Below are 24,001 nucleotides of genomic sequence, written 5' to 3' on the forward strand. Positions count from 1 at the left end.
AAAACAGGTAACAAAGTAGTAATAAGTACATAACTACCTACTAGTTATTACTTTAAATGTAAATGGACTAAATTCTCCAAACAAAAGACATAGGGTAAGTGTCTGACTTCAGCTCAGGTCATGATCTCAGGATCCAGGGATATAGTCCTGCATCAGGCTCTGTGCTCACAAGGGAGCCTTCTTGTGACTCTGCCCCTCATCCTGCTCATGCTTTCTTTCTCAAATAAATAAGTAAATAAAATATTTAAAACAAAACAAAAGTATACCTATCATGAGGAGAACTGAGTAATTGAGAACTGAGTTGTTGAATCACCATATTGTAAACTTGAAACTAATGTATTACTCTATGTTAATTATACTGGACTTTTTTTTAAAAAAAGGAAAAGAATGTGTCCAACTATAATTCTAGATCTATTTCTCCTTCCAGTTCCTTTGCTTCATGTACTGTAAACTCTGGTTTTAGGTAGAAAATATTTAGGAATATTATATCTTCTTGATGAATGGACTCTTATATCTTTATGTGATGTTCTTGGTTATATTTCTTAGATGGTTATCCTTGGTTATATAAATATATAAATATTATATTTAATATATTTAATATTTAATATTTAATATTATATTAATATATAATATATAAATATTATATTTCTTAGTTTGACACCTATTTTGTACAATGTTAATATCATCATTGCAGCTTCTAATTAGCATTTCCATATGTTGTATATTTTATCTTCTTTTGCTTTAAATAGACCTCTGACTTACATAACTTTTTAATGAAAATTTTGTCACAATTCTTATTTTTCTTCTTGGGTATGTCATATGTTGTTGTTGCTATTGTTGTTTTTTCTAGACCTGCTCCTTCACCAGTGTTCCTAATCACTAATAATCAGGAAAATGCTATTTAAAGATTTTATTTATTTATTTGACAGACAGAGATCACAAGTAGGCAGAGAGGCAGGCAGAGAGAGAGAAGGGAGCAGGCCCCCCGCCGAGCAGAGAGCCCGATGTGGGGCTCGATCCCAGGACCCTGGGATCATGACCTGAGCCGAAGGCAGAGGCTTTAACCCACTGAGCCACCCAGGTGCCCCAGGAAAATGCTATTTAAAGCAAAAGTGATATACCATTGCATACCTTCAAACTAACTAAAATTAAAATAATTCATAAAAACCATTGTTGTGAGGATGTGGGTGAACAGGAGCTCTCATAAATTGCCAGTGATATAGGTATGTTGGAAAATTGTTTGACATTGTCTAAAGTTGAGCATCACCATAATCTATCACAAAATAATTTCATAAATTTTAGGTATCAACATAAATGCATGATCATGTCTACCATTGTTCATAACAAAATAATTTAAAATAGTTTAAAAATTAGAGGTAAAATAAGTGTTCATCAATTTTAGTATATATAAACAATGTATATAATATTTATATATACTATAATAATTATAATACTAAAATATATATACAGAGAAGTTATGAACAAATTGCAAATACATGTAACTATATATAGATGAATATGAAAGTATAATTTATATTGAAAGAAGTCACATATAAGAAAATACACAATATATACTAATAAGAGTTTCAAACATAGACAAAATTAATAGCATAATAGTTATAATAATAGTGGTCACTTTGGAGAAGACATAAAGGTTAACAAACTGAATAGATCACAGGTTACTAGTAATAATCTATTTGTAACTTAGATCATTGTTAAAACATTTGTTCATTTTACTGTATTTTATCATACTGCTCACCTAAGATTTTAACTACACTTAAAAATAATAAATAATCAAAACTTTAAACATTTATACAATTTCATGATTAATTTTTACAATAATGATACAAAGTACTATACTACACAAAATAGATTATATTTATTTACTTATTTATTTTTAAAAGATTTTATTTATTTAAGAGAGAGAGAGAGAACATGAGCAGGAAGAGGGGCAGAGGGAGAGAGAGAAAGACAAGTACACTGCCTGTTGATCAGGGAGCCCGATGTGGGTTTAATCCCAGGACCCTGACATCATGACCTGAGCTGAAGGGAGATGCTTAACCAACTGAGCCATCAGGCATCCCACTTAGACTGTATTTAAATTTTACATTTGGTATGGTATGTGTAAATTGTATATATACATATGTAACATGTATGGTATATGTATATTGTATATTGTTAGGTATATTAAACCTTTCAAGCAACACAGAGAGAAATAAATAATTTGACAATACATGGTCAAATTATAGATACAGGTAAGTTAACCAATACACAAATCACATATGTGTATGCATACATATATAAATATGTGAATCTTTGAAACCAGCATAAGCTCGAAAAATAAACCATCATAAGCTTGAAAAATCTATTTCAGTTACATAAATATATTTATTTTATGGAGAAAATTATATGCCATACTTTTAAATTGGTAATATATCATAAAATTTTAGGAAATAGCTGTGAATATCAAGGACTGACTGCCCCTATTTTATACTGTTATTTTAAGAAGTAAATGAGTTAATATACACATATTATTTTGTGAACTGTAAACCACTTAAAAATATATATGTATATATGTATGTGTATATATATATATTTATACTTTCATATTTTTATTTCACAAAAATATAGTTTCTAAGTATAATATTGTATTTGAGGACATGCTTACTCAGCTGAATGACCTTTTAAAAAACAACAAAATGTTTGTATGTAATCACATTGCTGCTGAATAGACATTGGCAAAATCTTAGAACATAGAAAAATACATATGAGGCTAATATATTTCTAATAATCCTCAAATAAAGTAAGGCTTTAGTATAATTTTGGCTTTATGGTAGGCAAAATTTGAAGAACGACCCCAACAGCCTTTCTTTTTGAGCATAGGTGGGACTCATGAATATGAAGAGAGAGCATCCCATGGTTGTGCTACGTTATGAGAAATAGGTGACCTTCAAATGGAGAACATCTACATAGGCCTAATCTAACCACTTGGGCTTTTTAGAAGAAAAAACTTTCCTTATCTGGTAGCAGTGGAGGAAGGCAGAAAAATAACAAAGATGTGAAATATGAGAAGGACTTGAAACATTGCTGGTTTGAAGATGGAGGGTGTCATGTGAGAAGGAATGTTGGCAGCTTTTAGGAGCAAAAAGGAGCCTATAGTTGACAGTGACAACAAACACCAGAACTGCAGCCATGAGGAACTGAATTCTGCCAACCGGAATGTTGCTTAGAAACAGATTCTTTTTCAGAGCCTCCAGGTAAAAAGAACAGTCAACAAACTGATTTCAGCCCATGAGATACTGAGCTAAGGAACCAAATGAACTTGCCTGAGATTTCTGAGCTACAAAATTATGAGATTATAAATGTGTTTTGTTTTATAACACCAAGTTTGTGGTAATTTGTTATATAGCAAAGAAAACTAATGCAAGTTTATTATAAAAAGATCATTAGCTCTCTGAGATCTTAATAGATTACACATACTTAAAATGACAATGAGAGATTAACTCAAGAGGTCACCGTGCAGAAGGCAAGCATGGCTGACTGCCCAGTCATGATTTGGATTTTACTACATGCTGACAGAAGAAAGGCTTTGTGTACATATACTTTCATAAATGAGGTATATATTATAAAATATTAAACAAAATATTGTGGATTTAGAAATCGTATGTTATTTGCTAAGACATCACTTTGCAAGAAAACATCAGCATTAATAGTGTTAAGTCAGTGAGTGGATAATGAAGCAATTAAATCAGAGAAACCTGAATTACTAAATCATCTTAAGGAAACCGCCTACCCAACCACTCTACAACTTACTATGGTCTGAGACATGAGATAAAAACTTTCACTGAGTTAAAACTGCTGAGATTTTTCTAGTTGATCTACAGGAGCTAAAGTTTAATGAAATTATTCCTTAAGGGAAAAAATCAGCTGAAATTCCCAAAAGGAGCTAGATAATGACAATATTTTCAAATATTGCTGTATATAGTATTTCCATTCATCTGTTAGTAGGATGGAATGGTCGGTGTAGTAAAAATTATCTAACTCAGATCCATCAGTATGTTGATAATTTTAATAAGCACCTAGTCTTCTTTAAAATTTTGTTATCTATGAGCAACTCATGTACTTAAGATGGGAAAAGGTAAAAGGCACAAAGTTATGCAGAGGCTTTAACATACACATGAATATCAGATTACTATTGATCTTAACAGATGTTTAGATTCATCTCTTTGTTATATCAGTCAATAAATTACATGAAAAATTCAAACAAGTTTTTTATTAAGATGTAAAACCAACTGTTATTTTTAAGCAACCATTTGTATTTTGTCAGTAATAACGAGTGAAAGAAAACACAAGTCTTACACTGAGTATTAGAGAACATAAAATAAAGTAAAAGTGATTCCTCCTGTTTTCCCCTTTAACTCCCAGTGCTCTTGGCCTCTTTATGATGTCACCTCTCAACATCATTAATTTGAACTTACAGGGCTTAAGTCCTGGCAAATCATAGGTGGGGGAAATGTCTGTACCAAGATTGTAAGTCCTCTTGTCAAATTTTATGTTTTTAAAATAACTGAAATATTATAGTTAGTCCTGTATTTACCCTCTTTAGAGTAAAGAGATGCTTGTTATATTATTATTATTCATTATAAACAAGAGAATGTGTTTAGCAGACACATACATTCTCAAGCCATAACAGAGGTTGTTTTGATATAAAAATTAACTAGTTCATTCATTTCAGTAAAATACAAACATAGCTTTGGATAAGGCTTTTTCAATGTGATTCTTACTTCATTCATTTTTAACATACTGTATTTTCTAAAACACAGAAGAAAATAACTCATAGTTCTCATTCAGGGGAACTACCACTTCCTTAGAGGCCATTTGGAAACTTATGGAATTTTTTTTTTTTTTTTTTAATGTCACAGTGACTGAGGAGTCTACTGACCTTTAAAGAGCGTGGGTCAAGGGTGTTAAAACTTCGGTAATAATTTATTCTTGAGAAATACTGAGTTTTGCAAAAGTACTTTGCAATGAAAAGGAGATTATCCAGACAAGGGAAGTTTGATGATAGTAGTTTCCTTACGCGTAATTTATGTTGTGTTGAAATGATGTAGGGAAAGAAGACCTTCAATGATGTAAGCCTTTTTCCTATGTAGGCTTAGAATAAAGGTGAAGGCATAGAACTGTGAAATAAAAAGGGAAGTGTAACTGGTTTTCCCTTGGACAATACTTTTAAAGGAAAAATAAAATACAAACCTTCAAACTAAACAAAATGGCCTTTAATAGGCACTGGTGCTTACTTCATTACAATGCAATCAGTACTTTAATAGACAATCACCAGTGAAAGGATTCAATGCATTTGTAATGATTAAAGGCTGAAAGACTTGCTGATAATTATAAAACAATCTGTACTCTGGCATATAGCATGACAGAATTACATTGTATACTAATTACTTTAAAATGTTTAAGCACAATAAAATATTGATGGCATTCTATTATCATGAGCACTGCACAGCTTTCAGAGAACTTCAAGAGTTAAAAACATATTTTTGGTTTTGTGACTATTTCTTTATGTTGTTTTCTGGTATAATTCTAAAACTCTCATTTTATCATAGAAGGAAACTATAGTTAAATTCATAATCAAATGGCCTCAAGCATACATAAAAATGCTTAATAACAAATTCTCATATTTAACTGGATTCAAGTGGCCACTTCCAGTTCACTTAACAGAGAACCCGAGATACAGAAATAATTTCCTACTTTGTTTTTCCTCTGAATGCTATGACAGGACCTTAATTTTAGACTTAAATTTCTATGTCATGGCTATCAATTTATAGTTGATAAACAAAATGTTCCTCTTTGAGTTCAGTTTTCCCCCTCTTCACTTACTGCTCTTTAATACTCTTATTCTTCCAAATCTCAGCAACTCCATTTGAGTGCTTCACATTTTCTTGCCTTTTCCTCTAACTCAGGTTGTGTCAATCAACTCAATTCTTCCATTTCTAATGGTGAATCTAAGGTTTCTGAAGGAAGTAGGAGAGGTTTTCACAAAGACTGGGTTATCTAAAAATCTAAACTTTTTAAACTTCCAGTGTTAGCTTCTGGATCACAGATTCACTGCACTTTTTTTTTTTTTTCCCTTGAGTTGCATTAATTAGGTCCTCTCTTATTATATTGCCTAGGAATTCACCTTCATATAGAATAAAGTTTATGAACCTTAGCACTACTGACATTTTAGGAAGAATAAGTCCTTACTGGTTTGAGGAATGGGGAAAGGGTAGGGAGGTCCTTGTAAGTAGTTAGCAGCATCCCTGCCTTCTATCCCCTAGATGCCACTATCAGCACTTGCATATGTACAACCCCCCCCCACCCCCAAATTCCACACAATTGTGATAAAAATATCTCAGGCATTGCAAATGTCTACTGGGGTAAGGGATTCATAATAAGCCCAGGTTGAGAAATACTGCTCTAGAAAATGCTAGAAAAAGACAGGAAATCTCACCATACACATAGAGCCATCCCTTACCAACATGATAACCATAAGGCAGTTGACCTTTGCCTTAAAAAAGAGACCTCCACCAAATATAAGAGTGACTCAGGCCCCAGTCAGTTCCTGGAAAATCTTCTTTAAGATTTACTTATACTTCTGTAAGATATATTTATACATAAAGTACGTAAGTATTTTATGGTCTTATTTGCCATATATCTGATGTAGAATCCCAAAATCCAAAATCAGCTGGCAGGATATCTTGTGATACTCACACATAATGATTGTCTGTAGCCATTTTACTAATAAAATCAAACTTAATTGTGGAATGTTGACTATCTTTCCTCTATAAACCAGAAACGAGGCTAAGATGCTCATTATTTCTATTTACCCTTGTAATCCAGACCATATTTTGTTCCATACAGCAATAAAACATTAAGATTGGAGAGGAAGAAGTAAAATTATCTTTATTCACAGAGGACATGATTGACTGGATTACCCAGTGACATCTACAAAAAGAATTATTTAGAGCTACTAAATGTAATAAGATTATATGATACAGGATCTAATTATATAAATTATATTTCTATAAATGGAAAAATTAGAAAATAATTATAAAGGAAAAATTAGAAAATATAAACTTAAGAAAATGGTACAAATTTCAATAACAAAAAAACTTTAGAAATAAGTTTATGAAAACATATGCAAGGCATATATAAGAAAACTAAAAATATTCCTCGGAATTTTTCAAGGAAAGTTTTTTTTTTTCTTTCCCTTCCTTAGATTTTTTTTTAATATTTTTTAAAAATATTTTTATTTATTTATTTGACAGATAGAGATCACAAGTAGGCAGAGAGAGAGAGAGAGGAGGAAGCAGGCTCCCTGCCGAGCAGAGAGTCCAATGTGGGGCTCAATTCTAGGACCCTGAGATCATGACCTGAGCTGAAGGCAGAGGCTTTAACCCACTGAGCCACCCAGGCGCCGCTAGATTTTATTTATTTATTTGACACAGAGAGAGAGAAACCAAGCAGGAGGAGTAGGAGAAGGAGAAGTAGGCTCTCTGTTGAGCAGAGAGCCCGATGATGACTCTGTGGGTCTCCATCCCAAGACCCTGGGATCATGGCCTGAGCTGAAGGCAGAGTCTTAACTGACTGAGCCATTCAGGTGCCCCATAGGAAAGTTTATATATATAAGTTTATATGTGTAAACTTTATATGTATAAACTTATATATATAAATATATAGAGAGATATTTTAATTATATGTAATAAATATATATCCTCTGATCCAAAGATATCCTTTATACCCTTTATACCTACTAGAACAGCTAAAAGTAAAGAATAATGACACCAACAGTCAGCAACAGTGTGGGGCATCTGACCAGTTCAGCATTCGTGGTGGGTATAAAATGGTACAACCACTTTGGAATATCACTTAATATTTTTTAAAATAAAGTTGAACATACAGATGTTACATGTATGATTCAGCCTTTCCACTATAGCTTACCCAAGAGAAGTTCACAAAAAGACTTAGACAAAATATGTATAGCAGTTTTATTCACAATAAGCCAAAATTAAAGTGACTCAAATGTCCACCCACAGGAGGATGGAAAAATTCAGTGTGGGGTATATCATGTAATGGAATATTGTTCTGCAATCTAAAGGAATGAAATATTCACATATACAACATGGATGAATTAAAAAAAATTGAAAAAAATCCAGAAACACAAAAACACATACTGTATGATGTAGTTTTTATGAATTTCAAGCATAGGCAAGGCTGTCTGTAGTAATTTAACAGCCTTTTGTGGGAGAGGGGCAGCATGGATTGACTGGAAACTAGTACAATGTAACCTAATGGTGTGGTTGAAAATTTCTGTGTTTCTTAAGGTTGGCTAAATCAGGGTTACTGACAAATAAATTTAGTTCTCTTGAATTTTCACTTAAAAGAGTTTATAGGACCCCAAAATAGCCATGATCTGAATACTCTAGTTCTCACTCCCTATGTAAATTTACATGTCATAAGTAATTCAATATATTTAACCTTTAGGAATAAACAGCATTTTACCACTCTTTCACCTAAATCTGGTTCTCCTGGTGATAGCATCTCTCCCTTTACCTCTCCAGGAAAGTCAAGAAATTTTCTAGATCAGGATACATTTAGATTCAATTTTTGAAGTTTCTCATTAAAAATAACAACAAAAACAAAAACAAAACAACATTGTCAGCATGCTTTATTGTTTGTTTTTCTTTTGAGACTATTGTCTAATTTAATTATCTGAAAAGAAAGGAGCACCTGGGTGGCTCAGTGAGTTAAGCCTCTGCCTTCAGCTCAGGTCATGGTCTCAGGGTCCTAGGATCCAGCCCCACATCACATAGGGCTCTCTGCTCAGCAGGGAGCCTGCTTCCACCTCTATCTTTGCCTCCCTCTCCGCCTACTTGTGACATCTCTCTCTCTTTCTCTGTGTCAAATAAATGAATAAAATCTTTAAAATAAAAATAAAGAAAAAAATCTGCAACAAGTTAAAAAGGTTGTTTTGGTTTCTATTTCATTGATTTCTGCTCTGATCTTTATGATTTCTCTTCTCCTGCTCGGTTTAGGCTTTCTTTTTGTTCCTCCTTCAGCTCCTTTAGGTGTAGGGTTAGATTATGTATTTGAGACCTTTCTTGTTTCTTGAGAAAGGCTTGTATCACTATATATTTTCCTCTCAGGACTGCCTTTGTTGTGTCCCACAGATTTTGAACCATTGTGTTTTCATTATCATTTGTGTCCATGAATTTTTTCAATTCTTCTTTAATTTCCTGGTTGACCCATTCATTTTTTAGAAGGATGCTTTTTAGCCTCCATGTATTTAGGTTCTTTCCAAATTTCCTCTTGTGATTGAGTTCTAGTTTCAGAGCATTGGGATCTGAAAATAAGCAGGGAATGATCCCAATCTTTTGGTACCAGCCGACACCTGATTTGTGACCCAGGATGTGATCTATGCTGGAGAATGTTCCATGTACACTAGAGAAGAATGTATATTCTGTTGCTTTGGGATGGAATGTTCTGAATATATCTGTTATGTCCATCTGGTCCAGTGTGTCATTTAAGGCCTTTATTTCCTTGTTGATCTTTTGCTTGGATGATCTGTCCATTTCAGTGAGGGGAGTGTTCAAGTCCCCTACTATTATTGTATTATTGTCGATGTGTTTCTTTGATTTTGTTATTAATTGGTTTATATAGTTGACTTCTCCCACGTTAGGGGCATAGATATTTAAAATTTTTCTATCTTCCTGTTGGACAGACACTTTGACTATGATAGAGTGTCCTTCCTTATCTCTTATTATAGTCTTTGGCTTAAAATCTAATTGATCTGATATAAGGATTGCCACCCCAGCTTTCTTCTGATGTCCATTAGCATGGTACTTTGTTTTCCACCCCATCACTTTAATTCTGGAGGTGTCTTTGGGTCTAAAATGAGTTTCTTGTAGAAAGCATATTTATGGGGTTTTTTGTTTGTTTGTTTGTTTGTTTGTTTTTTCCCCATTCTGATACCCTGTGTCTTTTGATTGGGGCATTTAGCCCACTTACATTCAGGGTAACTATTGAGAGAGATGAATTTAGTGCCATTGTATTGCCTGTAAGGTGACTGTTACTGTATATTGTCTCTGTTCCTTTCTGGTCTACTACTTTTAGGCTCTCTCTTTGCTTAGAGGACCCCTTTCAATATTTCCTGTAGTGCTGGTTTGGTGTTTACAAATTCTTTTAGTTTTTGTTTGTCCTGGAAGCTTTTTATCTCTCCTTCTATTTTCAATGATAGCCTAGCTGGATATAGTATTCTTGGCAGCATAGTTTTCTCATTTAGTGCTCTGAATACCTCATGCCAGTTCTTTCTGGCCTGCCAGTCTCTGTGGATAAGTCTGCTGCCAATCTAATATTTTTACCATTGTATGTTACAGACTTCTTATCCCAGGCTGCTTTCAGGATTTTCTCTTTGTCACTAAGACTTGTAAGTTTTACTATTAGATGGTGGAGTGTAGACCTATTCATATTGATTTTGAGGGGGGTTCTCTGTGCCTCCTGGATTTTGATGCTTGTTCCCTTTGCCATATTAGGTAAATTCTCTACAACAATTCCCTCCAATATACCTTCTGCTCCCTTCTCTCTTTCTACTTCTGGAATTCCAATTATTCTAATGTTGTTTTATCTTATGGTATCACTTATCTCTTGAATTTTCCCCTCGTGGCCCAGGAGTTGTTTGTCTCTCTTTTGCTCAGCTTCTTTATTCTCTGTCATTTGGTCTTCAATATCACTAATTCTCTCTTCTGCTTCATTTATCCTAGCAGTAAGAGCCTCCATTTTTTATTGCACATCATTAATAGCTTTTTTGATTTCAGCTTGGTTAGATTTTAGTTCTTTTATATCTCCAGAAAGGGCTTGTATTTCTCCAGGCAAGGTTTCTCTAGTATCTTCGATGCCTCTTTTGAGGCCTATCACCTTGAGAATCATCATTCTGAACTCTGGATCTGACATATTACCAATGTCTGTATTGATTAGGTCCTTAGCTTTTGGTACTGCCTCTTGGTTTTGTTGTTGTTGTTGTTGTTGTGAGTTTTTCTGCCTTGTCATTTTATCCAGATAAGAATATATGAATGAGATGGGGCGCCTGGGTGGCTCAGTGGGTTAAAGCCTCTGCCTTTGGCTCAGGTCATGATCCCAGGGTCCTGGGATCGAGCCCCACATCAGGCTCTCTGCTCAGCAGGGAGCCTGCTTCCCCCCTGTCTCTGCCTGCTGCCCTGCCTACTTGTGATCTCTCTCTCTGTGTCAAATAAATAAATAAAATCTTTAAAAAAAAAAAAAAGAATATATGAATGAGAGAAAATACTAAAAGGGTGGCAAAGACCCCAGAAAAATGTGCATTAACCAAATCAGAAGAGACCCCAAATCATGGGCAGAAGAAAGGGGGTAAAAAGAAGTTCAAAAAATTATTTTAAAAAAGGAAAAAATGACAAAGGAAAATATAGATGTTAGACTGGTGAATGGAACAGAGCCACCCACTTAATTTTGGGAGTACTTTAGTCTCTTAGAAGAAACTACCTTCCAAAACTTTAAGAATGAAATACACACACACACACACACACACACACACACACACAAATATGGGTAAACACAATGAAGGGATGGAATATGACTGTAAGGATGAAAATTTTAAAAAAAATCTAAAAAAGAAGGTGATAAGTTGGTTGGGAAAAAAAGAAAAAGAAATTGTAGAGAATTTGCTCAGGCTGGAGACTGGAACAAAGGCCTGTACTAGATTTAGAGTATATTTTGATCTATTAGAAGAAGTTGTATCCCAAAATTTTTTAGAAGAAAAAACCCTATGTGTATACAAAAAATAAAGTTAAATACAATGAAGGATAAATATGAGTATAATAACAAATGTTAAAAAACATTTTTTTAAATGAAAGGTATTGTTAAGATAAACTCATTAAAAAACGTTAAAAGAGGAAAAACTAAAAAAAATTAGATAAAACATAAAATTAAAAAAAAATTTAACTTTGCAAGACTAAAGAATCTTGGGGAGAAAGCCATGAATTCCATGCTTTGCTTTCTCCTCCTCTGGAATTCTGCTGTTCTCCTTGAGAAGAGAGCTTGGTCTTGGCTGGGTTTCTTGCTGATCTTCCAGGGGAGGGTCCTGTTGTAATGATTCTCAAGTGTCTTTGCCCAAGGTGGAATTGCACCATCCTTGCCAGGGGCTGGGCTAAGTAATCTGCTCTGGTTCGCTCTCAGGAGTTTCTGCTCCCCAAACACTTTCCGTAGAGTTCTGGAGGAGGAAATGAAAATGGCAGCCTCCCAATCTCTGGCCTGCAGGAGTGGAGGGATTGGGGCCCCACTCCTCAGTGCACCCTCGGAGAAAAGCACTCAATCACTCCTGTCTCCCTGGCTTCCGGCCACGTGCCGAGCTCACCCAGCCTGTGACTGTGCGTCTCTGTCTCTGGCACACAAACCTGCCTGGAGTCTCCAACCCAGCAGATCACTGCTGCTCTTCCAGGGAGGTTTCCCCAGATCTGCCACTTGTGGGGTCCCTGCTCAAAGAGCAGAGGTCTGACTGTGCCACGGATCACAGTTTAAGGTAACCCCAAGCTGAGAGCTCACTCCTTGGCTCTTTCTCTGTAACCGGCTTCCCTGCTCTAATACCTGTGAGCTCTGTGATATTCAGACACCTCTGATCCTTCGGTGACCCTGCAGGACCTGAGACCCCGCTGTCCCTGCGAGGCCTCCACCCCTGCTTAGCCTTAGGAGCCATGTCCCTCAGTGGAGCAAACTTTTAAAAGTTCTGATTTTATGCTCCATTGCTCCACCACTTGCTGGGAGCCGGCCCCTCCCCTTGCAGTCTATCTTCCTATTGCTTTGGATTCACTTCTTTGCAGGTACTACCTTTCAAAAAGTGATAGATTTTGTTTCTAGAATTGCTGCTCTTCTTCTCTTCAATCTCCTGTTGGATTTGTAGGTGTTCGGAATGGTTTGATAAACTCTCTAGCTGATCTCCTGCTACCTAATGTCATCTCAACCTGCTACTCCTCTGCCATCTTGACAATATTGAAGGTTGTTCTTTTTTTTAATTTATTTATTTGACAGAGATTACAAGTAGGCAGAGAGGCAGGCAGAAAGAGAGAGGAGGAAGGAGACTCCCTGCCAAGAAGAGGGCCCGATGTGGGGCTTGATCCCAGGACCCTGGGATCATGACCTGAGCCGAAGGCAGAGGCTTTAACCTACTGAGCCACCCAGGCGTCCCAGGTTGTTCTTTGTGGATATAACTAGTTTCTGAATTAAGGTCTCTGGAGATATCTATATCTATCTATCTATCTATCTATCTATCTATATCTATATATCTATATAGATATATCTATATCTATATCTATATCTATATCTATCTATCTAGATAGATATCTATATATAGATATCTATCTATATCTATCTATATATATAAAACTATATATATATATAGTTTTATATATATATAGATCTCTCTCTATATATCTATATATGTAACTAATACTTCATCTTAACCAAGGTGAAATGGAAAACAGATGCCACAGAATCTGTTTTCAGGTACAGTGCACACATCCAAATAATTCAATATTAATCTCAGCATCTCTGAGCCTTTTTTTTTTTTTTTTTAAATCTCAGGATTCTTTTTTATTCTTTTAAAAATTGTTTTTATTTGAGCATAGTTGACATAGTTTCAGGTGTACAACATAATGATTGGACAAGTTTATACACTGAGCTTTGCCCCCAACAAGTATAGCTGCTATGTGTCACCATACAACGAATAGTATTATAGCATCACTGACTATATTTTCTTTTTCTTTTTTTTTTTTTAAGATTTTATTTATTTATTTGACAGAGATCACAAGTAGGCAGAGAGGCAGGCAGAGAGAGAGGAGGAAGCAGGCTCCCCGCCGAGCAGAGAGCCCAATGCGGGGCTCGATCCCAGGACCCTGGAATCATGACCCAAGCTGAAGGCAGAGGCCTCAACCCACTGAGCCACCCAGGCGCCCCTATATTTTCTATGCTGTACCTTTCATTTCATGACTTATTTATTCCTTAACTGGAATCCTGTATGTCTCACTCCCGTTCACTCATTTTGCCCATCCATTCAATCCTCCTCCCATCTGACAGTATCAGTTTGTGCTCTGTATTTATAGGTCTGATTCTGCATTGTGTTTTAGATTCCATATATGAGTGAGCTTTAAGTAAAAAAGGTACCCGTTAACATTGTGGAATGTCATGTATTCATGATGTAGAAAGGGAGCTGGGTTTAGGTTTTCCTAAATAAACATTTGAGATCATAATGTAGGGAGACATCGGGGACTTTCTTTTTTAGGGCAAAAATCTATTTTTATATTACTACTGGAAAAGGTGGGGTTTTTTGTTTGTTTTTTGTTTTTTGTTTTTTTTTCCTTTAAAGGAGTTAACATGTAGCTGCATTTTTGAGTTGTTTTTTTTTTTTTCTTAGTCTGAAAAAATATAATCTTAGTACACAATACACCAGTCCTTACTCTTGCCTTCAACTATATCTCTGGTACATTTTAAAATGTATAATAAATTCAAAGGATAAGGACTCTCAACAATGTGGTATCTCCTTCTGTTTCATATGAAAGGAAGCGAGTATTGCCTGAAGACACTTTATCCATTTGAGAAAGATGTCTTCTCTCTCTAGTTTTCTCAGAGTTTTTAATTATGAATGTTATTTTTTCAAAAATTCTGCGCATCTTGAAATGATCAGATGAATTTTGTTATTTGCAGTGATTATATGGGTTGATTTACATATGTTAAACTAATCTTACATTCCACAAAGTAAATCTCAATAACCATGATGTCTGCCATTTTATATTATTGTTCAGTAAGATTACTTAAGAAGTTAAGGAATTTTTGTGTCTGTGTTATTGCAAGGTATTGGTCTATAATACTCATTTCTGGTAATGTCTTTAAGAAGTTTTGGTTTCAGAGTTATTTATATTGGTCTCAAAAATGAGTTGAAACATCCTCTTCTTCCTTGTTTCTGAAAAATTTGTGTAGATTTATTAGTTTTCCTTAATTTTAAAAAAATTATCAGTAAAACTGGGGTCTGTGCTTTTCTTTCAGGGAAGATTTTTGATAATTTTTGATAATGGATGGATGTTATTTAATAACTATGAGTCTAGTTTATTTATTATTATTATTTATTATATATTATTATATTTATTATATATTATTATTATATTATTATTATTATTTATTATCTAGTTTATTTATTTATTATTTAATCATGTGTCTGTTTTGCTAAATTAGTTTTACATGGAACTCATCTATTTCACTCAAGTTGCTGAATTTATTGCTATAAAATTATTAATAATATTCCCCATTATGCTTTAAAATCTATGTAATTATAAAACTTGCATCAGTCCTGATATTGGTAATTTGTGTTTTCTCTTTATCAGTTCTTCTAGAAGTTAATAAATTTTAATAATTTTTACAAAAATCAAATTAGGGATTTTTTACTCTAATTTTTTTTTCACTTTGATTCTGTCTTAAAGATTTATTGTTTATTCTAACTTTGAATTTATTTTGATATTTTCCTGATTTTAAAGCAAGGATTTAAAACACTGTTTTAGGGTCATCTGGGTGGCTCAGTTGGTTAAGCAGCTGTCTCTGGCTCAGGTCATGATCACAGCATCCTGTGATCCACTCCCACATCCTGCTCCATGCTCACAGGGAAGCCTGATTCTCCCTCTCTCACTCCCTCTTCTTATGCTTACTATCTCTCTGTCAAATAAATAAATAAAATCTGAAAAGACAAACAAAAAAACACTGTTTTAGGGGTGCCTGGGTGGCTCAGTTGGTTATGTGTTTGCCTTTAGCACAGGTCACGATCTGGGGGTCCTGGAATCAAGCCCCATGTTGCACTCCGTATTTAGTGGGGAGTGTGTTTCTCCCTCTCTACCTCTACCCCCAGCTCATCCTCTCTCTTTCTCTCAATTAAATAAAATCTTTAAAGAAAAACAATTTTAAACTTTTTAATATAAGACATTAAAGCTATAAGTTCTTCTCTGAACTTTTTTGCATTATTCCATAATTTTTGATCCTATGTTATTATTTATTTGCTTCTTTTTTATAAGCATGAGTTGTGATTTCGGTTTGACCACTGGTTATTTAGAAAGAACTATTTTTTAAAAAAATATTTGGGTATTTTCTACATACTTTTATTTTTGACTTCTAATTCAGTTGTTTGGTGATTGAAGAACATGCCCTACGGATTATATAAGGAATGAATGGATCCTGCCTATGTATAATATTTTAAATCTCAAATTTAATAATATTGTTTCATGAACTTGAAATGTTTCCTCTTTCAGAGTATTTAAAACAGAGATATTCATAACCATGATTGCACATCAAAAATTTTTCAGGGGTTTATAAATGTATATTGGCTAGATCCAAACCTAGAGATTTAGATAAGGTAGGGCAAATAATTTTAATGCATGCTCTCAGCTAAAAAACAACAACTGTGTGAATGGAGCTAGAAAGTATTATGCTTAGGTGAAATGAGTCATTCAGAGAAAGAAAAATACCATATGATTTCACTCATATGTGGATTTAAGGAAAAAAAAAGCAAAGAGAGAAAGAGAAAGAGAGGCAAACCAAGAAACAGACAAAACAGAACAAATTAATGGTTACCAGAGGGGAGGTGGGTGGGGTAATGGGTTAAATAAGTTATGGGGATTAAGGAGGGCACTTATAATGAGTACTGGGTGTTGTAGGGAAGTGTGGAATCATATTATACACACGAAATTAATATTATTCCATATGTTAACTAACTGGAATTTAAATAAAAATTTTTAAAAACCACTGGACTAGACAACATTTTGGTCAATATATCCCAAATTTTATTCAATTAAAATCACTTAATTTTTTAAAAAGATTTCTTCATTTGAGAGAGAAAGAGAGCATAAGCCAGAATCCCAAAGCAGGGTTCAATGCCAAGACCCCAAGATCATGACTCCAGCCAAAATCAAAAGCCAGTTGCTCAACTGACTAAGCCACCCAGATGCTCCCATTTTTAAAAAGATTTATTTATTTATTTGAGGGGAGATCAGGGGGTCAGTGGGTGAGGGAGAGGGAGAAAGAGTCCTAAGCAGACTATCCACTGAGCATGGAGCCCCATGTGGAGCTGGATCCCATGACCATGAGATCACAACCTTAGCTGAAACCAAGAGTCAGGAGGCCTAACTGACTATGCCACCCAGGTGCACCAAAATCATTCAATGTTTATAGAGTGACAAAAACGTGCCAAGTATTGTGTTGAGAAATAGAGCCTAAATAAAGATATCAAGGTATGTATTTTAATGTACTTTATTCCTCAATTTTTTTTCAATTTGAGTATAGTTGACAATGTTATATTAATTTCAGTTGTACAACATAACAATTAGGCTTCTTTATACATTATGCTATACTCACCACAAGTGTACCTACCATTTGTCAACATACACTATTACAGTATCATTGCCTATATTCCCTATGCTGTGCCTTTTATTCTCATGCCTTAGTCATTCTATAACTGAAAGCCTCTATCTTCTACTCCCCTTCACTGCCCCCCCCCCCCCCAGCAACCATCACTTCTCTCTGTTCCTGGATCTGGTTCTGCTTTTTGTTTATTTGCTTGGGTTTTGTTTGTTTGTTTAGATTCTACAATGTACTTCTTTCTTAATACTTACGTAATGTCAAAATAAGTAAAATACTATGTGAGCATGTGTATTTCTGTGTGTGTGTAAGCCCAAAACTCACATGATCAACAGGGCTTTATTTCTGTAATATAATGGGATGTTGTAAAATAATAATTCTCTATCAGATCTTAATATATGTCTCCATTACAAATCAATAAAATGAGATTATAAAATTTCTGTTTGTGAAAATAAACAAGTTCATATAGTACTAAAGCAAATGGAAACTTTTAAATGAAAAATACCTTACAACATAGTTTTATTTCTCAGCATTCCTAGAGAACAAAAATTTAAAAAAAAATTAGAATCTGTATCAACACTTACTGTGCACGATGACAGACATAGACACATATACAAAACACACACTCATTCACAGACATAAAGGTATGCCATTGAATGATCTGGTTTTGCTTAAATTTGAGAATATTTTGAGAATCTCATTTTGCTTAAGCAATGCTTTTAAAGTGATGTCTTTGCCAAAATTCAATTGCAAGAAAATTTGGAACATGATATAGAGAAAAATAATTCAACCATGAATTCACAGTTTTTTTTTTAAGTCTTTATTTCACATATGGCAATTTGATAATTTTTTAAATGTTTCTATTTTAGTTATGTTGAAGTTTGTGCTAAAAACACACATTTACTCATCTCTGTTTTTTCTAGGATCAAGTAATCTTACATAATAGTAGAGATCTGAGAATTCAAAATATTTCTCTAGTTGATGATGGCAAATGCTTACACTTGATCACTACAATAATGATCATTAAATACAGTGATTTTATATAAATTAACTAAAACATTTCCCTCTTATTTTAATAGCCAAAAAATAAACTTTGGAACATATGATAACTACATTCCAGGTAAGAAAAAATTCAATATTTATTTTTGAAATATGATTAATTTTAGGATTAGGATTACTTTTGTTTTTAAGATTTTATTTATTTATTTGACAGAGAGATAGAGAGAGGGAGCACAAGTAGGCCGAGCAGCAGGCAGAGGGAAAAGGAGAAGCAGGCTCTCCACTGAGCAGGTGGCCTGATGTGGGGCTCCATCCCAGGACCCTGGGATCACGACCTGAGTTAAAGGCAGCCACTTAACCGACTGAGCCACCCATGCACCCCAGATTAAGATTACTTTTAAGGATAAATGATTATTATCCTCTATTCAAGGTGATAAAGCAGTAAGTAGCTCACGGAATATTATTAAAAATCAACTTTCTCATGGACTTGGCAAACATTTTCTAAAGATACTTTGGTTTTGAATCCAACAAAGTTTAAGCAATATATTCAGCAACATAAAGGTGTTATGTTAGAAATCATACATGTTAGAAATCACACAATCAGATACTCTTACATTGGAAAAATAGTGTAGAAACTGGATAAACAATTCACCCATGTCTGCAATGACTTCTACTACATTCATGACAGACACATCTCCCTTATAAAAATTCACCAATTTGATGTTGCAGGAATTCATATACCCAACAATTTCCCTCATATATTGAGCTTAAATATGCCTTTCATTCTGTGTATGTTCTCATTGATCCTGTTTTTAGGAGATACACAAGAAAGGATATTATCTCTTACACAAAGTATTGTACTGCACATGTTTAAATGAAATGAAAAATCTCTCTCACTCCCACTGGTACCCCAAATATCTTTTAACTATTTTATTTTTAACCATTTCCTTATAGTTTCCAGGAAACTTTTCCCTCACAGTACCAATTCTGTAGGTACTCTGTATTTATAGTTTACTTCATTAATATGCCACTTATAACAACAGTGCAGTTTCTTTGTGTATAACATTTACTCCTGTACCTTGGAAAATTACTAAAGGAAGCTTAATCAGTAACATTTAGAATCAATCATATATTTATTGAATATTTTAAAACAAGTACTGTCTGTGCTACGTATTTTCGAGGCTACTGAAGTGTAGTTATCATGTTTTCTGATCTCAAAAAAAACTGTATTCTAACCAAAAGAATCTAAAGCAAAAGTCTAGACTGGGAGAGATAGAAGATTAAGAGAAAGCAGTAAAGATCTTTTTTGCATTTATGTTACAGACCATATTAGTTTCATAATAACTATATAGTTTTCTGTAAAACTGATCAAAATAGAAAATAAATTTTTATTTTCATATATTGATAGAGAATTTCAAACATAACTAAATGAATGAAGCCATAATTTGTATCATTTGTTCATTCATGAAATCTATTATCTTACTGTCACTTTAGTTATGATGAAATTTTACTTACTCGAAAACATTTAATGTCTTCCTATTTTAGTCAGTGAATTAAGCAAAAAATCATGGAATCAGCAACACTTTGCCCTGAGATTTCCCAAACCACCAAGGCCAGGAAAAAAAAGAAGATCAAAACCATCCCAACTACAAGACAATGCAGTTCCTGTGAGTATTGGAAGGATCATGTAATTTTACTAGTGCTAAACTTGTGAAATCATATTTTATAGCTGTATGGGCTACAGATCAGCACTGACCAATGGGATTTCTGTGATGATAGAAATATTTTATGGCTTTGCATTCCAATGTGGCTGTTGGAACATTTAAAATGACGCTAGTGTTGGGGTGCCTGGGTGGCTCAGTGGGTTAAGCCTCTCCCTTCAGCTCAGGTCATGATCTCGGGGTCCTGAACTCTAGCCCCGCATCAGGCTCTCTGCTCAGCAGGGAGCCTGCTTCTCCCTCTCTCTCTGCCTGCCTCTCTGCCTACTTGTGATTTCTCTCTCTCTGTCAAATAGATAAATAAAATCTTAAAAAGACAAAATAAAATAAGGCTAGTGCAACTGAGGAATTGAATTTTATATCTCAATTCAATTCAATTCACTTGTGGCTTTTAAATACCATATTGGAGAGCACAGTTAAAGGTAATTCAAATTCTACTACATGAAGGAAGTAGATATTTTTATTTGCATTTCATCGTATAAACCTTGTAACCTTATTTCATATTTCTTTAGTAACATCACACTATAGAAAATATGTGTCCAAGAAGCACAAAATTCTGGAGATCCTAATGTTACAGTTGGTATGAACATTCAGAAAATATCCTTCAGCTGGGGAAACTCCCTCATTAGAGTCATGGGATTATATTATATCTTGATAAAGTTTGAAAGCTTCCTCATTTTCTGTAATGTAGCATTCAGGATTCTGAATATTAGAAGTATTTCTCAATGTTTCCAGAGTCATCATGGGATATGAGAAGTTTTTAAAAAAAGTTTCACAAGATAAAACTACCATCAACTCTTGCTAATTTTAGGGAATATTTCCAATTAGTAGTGATCCTAGCTTATTCTGTCATTTCACACTCTGTGCTTTTCCTTTCTTTCTTTATTCAATTTATTTTTCCATTGTTCTTTAACATCACCTCCAAAGTTTGTTACTTTTGCACTTGAGATTTTGTAAGCACTTGGTTAGAAGTTGAAAAAAAATGCACCATTCTGCACAAAGTTATGTGCACCAAATGCTACAGCTTTTATTATTGTAGTGTCCTATCTGATAATATTCAATTTATATTTTGTTAAGTCAGAATTTCAGGTCTTTCTTTTAACTACAGGTAGCATTTCAAATTCCAGAGACCTTGAATGTGATAATAGAGACCAGGACATGCCTGAACATGAAACTATTACACTTAGTTTCTGAGTTATCCTAGGAATGGAAAGTGGGCCAGATATTCTTTTTTTGGGGGGTGGGGGGCAGATATTCTAAGAATTCTTGAGAACACCAAGGTGGGGGAAGGCCTTTTCTGATTGTGAAGAAAGATTCTGATATGTCATTAGTTAGGCCTCACTATCAATTTTAACATAGTATCTTGAGGGAATTATGAAGATCCTCTAAATTGAAATAAGGCCCACAATGAGACATGACTAACCATTAGTTCAAAAAAGAATGAAATTGGAAAAGCAGAATAAACTATGACATCTACAATTTATCCACTATTTATCAAAACCTAAAATCTTTTAATGGTTGAAGTTAAAATGCATTTGGTATGTGGTAATAAAAGCTATGTAACATACAAATTGTTCTTTCTTATTCTAACCAATATTCCAGATATATGATTCAGAAAAAATAAAAGAAGTTTCTAAGCGACCGTTATGGATGCACAGTTCTTTAATGAGAATTTCTGAGAGACCATCTGATTATTTAGCTGCCAGGAGGCAGCGTCCATATAAACCAACCCATCAGCCAAAGGAAGATACTAAGGTAGCAGATGTAGAAAAACCTGTATATCCAGAAACACCTAAGAAAGGTAAAGAAGACAAGCAAGAAGGCACGAAGGACATATCAGAATCAGAAACAGAACCCACAGCTTTAAAGGAGCCAAAAATAACTAAGAAAGAGTCAAAGAACGATAAGGATATAGAAACAGGAACTAGAGATGAAAAAGATGTTGCAAAAACAGATGCCAAAAAAGAAAGAAAAGCTTCAAAGGAGGGCAAAGAGTCAGGTACAGAATCTGAAGATGAACAGAAAGATGTCAAGAAAGAGAAGAAAGCCTCAAAGAAGGACAAGGAGTCAGGTACAGAATCTGAAGATGAACAGAAAGATGTCAAGAAAGAGAAGAAAGCCTCAAAGAAGGACAAGGAGTCAGGTACAGAATCTGAAGATGAACAGAAAGATGTCAAGAAAGAGAAAAAAGTCTCAAAGAAGGACAAGGAGTCAGGTACAGAATCTGAAGATGAAAAGAAAGATGCCAAGAAAGAGAAGAGAGCCTCAAAGAAGGACAAGAAGTCAGGTACAGAATCTGAAGATGAACAGAAAGATGTCAAGAAAGAGAAGAGAGCCTCAAAGAAGGACAAGGAGTCAGGTACAGAATCTGAAGATGAACAGAAAGATGACAAGAAAGAGAAGAGAGCCTCAAAGAAGGACAAGGAGTCAGGTACAGAATCTGGAGATGAAAAGAAAGATGCCAAGAAAGAGAAAAAAGCAAAGGGCAAGGAATCAGGTACAGAATCTGAAACTGAACAGAAAGATGCCAAGAAAGAGAAGAAAGCCCCAAAGAAGGGCAAGGAGTCAGGTACAGAATCTGAAGATGAAAAGAAAGATGCCAAGAAAGAGAAAAAAACCAAGAAAGGCAAGGAGTCAGGTACAGAATCTGAAGATGAAAAGAAAGATGCTAAGAAAGAGAAGAAAGCAAAGGGCAAGGAGTCAGGTGCAGAACCTGAAGCCGAAAAGAAAGATGACAAGAAAGAGAAGAAAGCAAAGGGCAAGGAGTCAGGTGCAGAACCTGAAGCCGAAAAGAAAGATGACAAGAAAGAGAAGAAAGCCCCAAAGAAGGGCAAAGAGTCAGGGGCAGAATCTGAAGATGAAAAGAAAGATTCCAAGAAAGAGAAGAAAGCCTCAATTAAGGGTAAGGGGTCAGGTGCAGAACCTGAAGCTGAACAGAAAGATGCCAAGAAAGAGAAAAAAGCCAAGAAAGGCAAGGAGTCAGGTACAGAATCTGAAGGTGAAAAGAAAGATGCCAAGAAAGAGAAGAAAGCAAAGGGCAAGGAGTCAGGTGCAGAATCTGAAACTGAAAAGAAAGATGACAAGAAAGAGAAGAGAGCCTCAAAGAAGGACAAGGGATCAGGTGCAGAATCTGAAGATGAAAAGAAAGACGCCAAGAAAGAGAAGAAAGCCCCAAAGAAGGGCAAGGGGTCAGGTGCAGAATCTGAAGATGAAAAGAAAGATGCCAAGCAAGAGAAGAGAGCCTCAAAGAAGGGCAAGGAGTCAGGTACAGAATCTGAAGCTGAAAAGAAAGATGCCAAGAAAGACAAGAAAGCTTCAAAGAAAGACAAAGGGTCTACAGAATCTGAAGATGCAAAGAAGGATAAGGATGGGAAAAAAGATACAAAAAAAACAGGAGAGAAAGATGACCAATCGAAAGACAAGAAAGATGCAAAGAAAAAGGGGAGTAAAAAAGGTAAGAAAGATGAAAAGAAGGCCAGTGGGACAGATACTGAATCAAAGGATGGTGCCAAGAAAGATGCCAAGAAGGATGCCAAGAAGGATGCCAAGAAGGATGCCAAGAAGGATGTCAAGAAGGATGCCAAGAAGGGCAAATAAACCTTGAATAATAATTCAAAAGCATTTGATAAACAATTTTAGTAGTCTGAAACTGAATATGAGTGACAAGGGAATTCAAAGAATTAATCAAATAATTTTTTAAATGGGGCAAAAAAGAATATAAAGCAAGACCCAGAAAAGCATCATAAAATATAAGAAAGATATGAAAAATTAAAAGAGATGAATCATTGAAGGACTTGGAGGATACCTATGCTAAGTTT

General features: G+C 34.6%; 1 protein-coding gene across 1 annotated transcript; it reads left to right on the forward strand.

Moving 5' to 3' along the window:
- Window positions 1–3,219: 3,219 nt before the first annotated feature.
- On the forward strand, window positions 3,220–23,780 carry CYLC2 (cylicin 2; the record flags this gene model as incomplete). Its single annotated transcript, XM_080820218.1, has 6 exons — window positions 3,220–3,257; window positions 18,546–18,586; window positions 20,011–20,132; window positions 21,786–22,254; window positions 22,681–23,448; window positions 23,533–23,780. 6 exons carry the CDS (start codon window positions 3,220–3,222, stop codon window positions 23,778–23,780), a joined length of 1,686 nt encoding a protein of 561 aa, XP_080676344.1.
- Window positions 23,781–24,001: the final 221 nt, after the last annotated feature.

The sequence above is a fragment of the Martes martes genome (assembly GCF_963455335.1).
Source record: "Martes martes genome assembly, chromosome: 12".
Lineage (NCBI taxonomy): Eukaryota > Metazoa > Chordata > Mammalia > Carnivora > Mustelidae > Martes > Martes martes.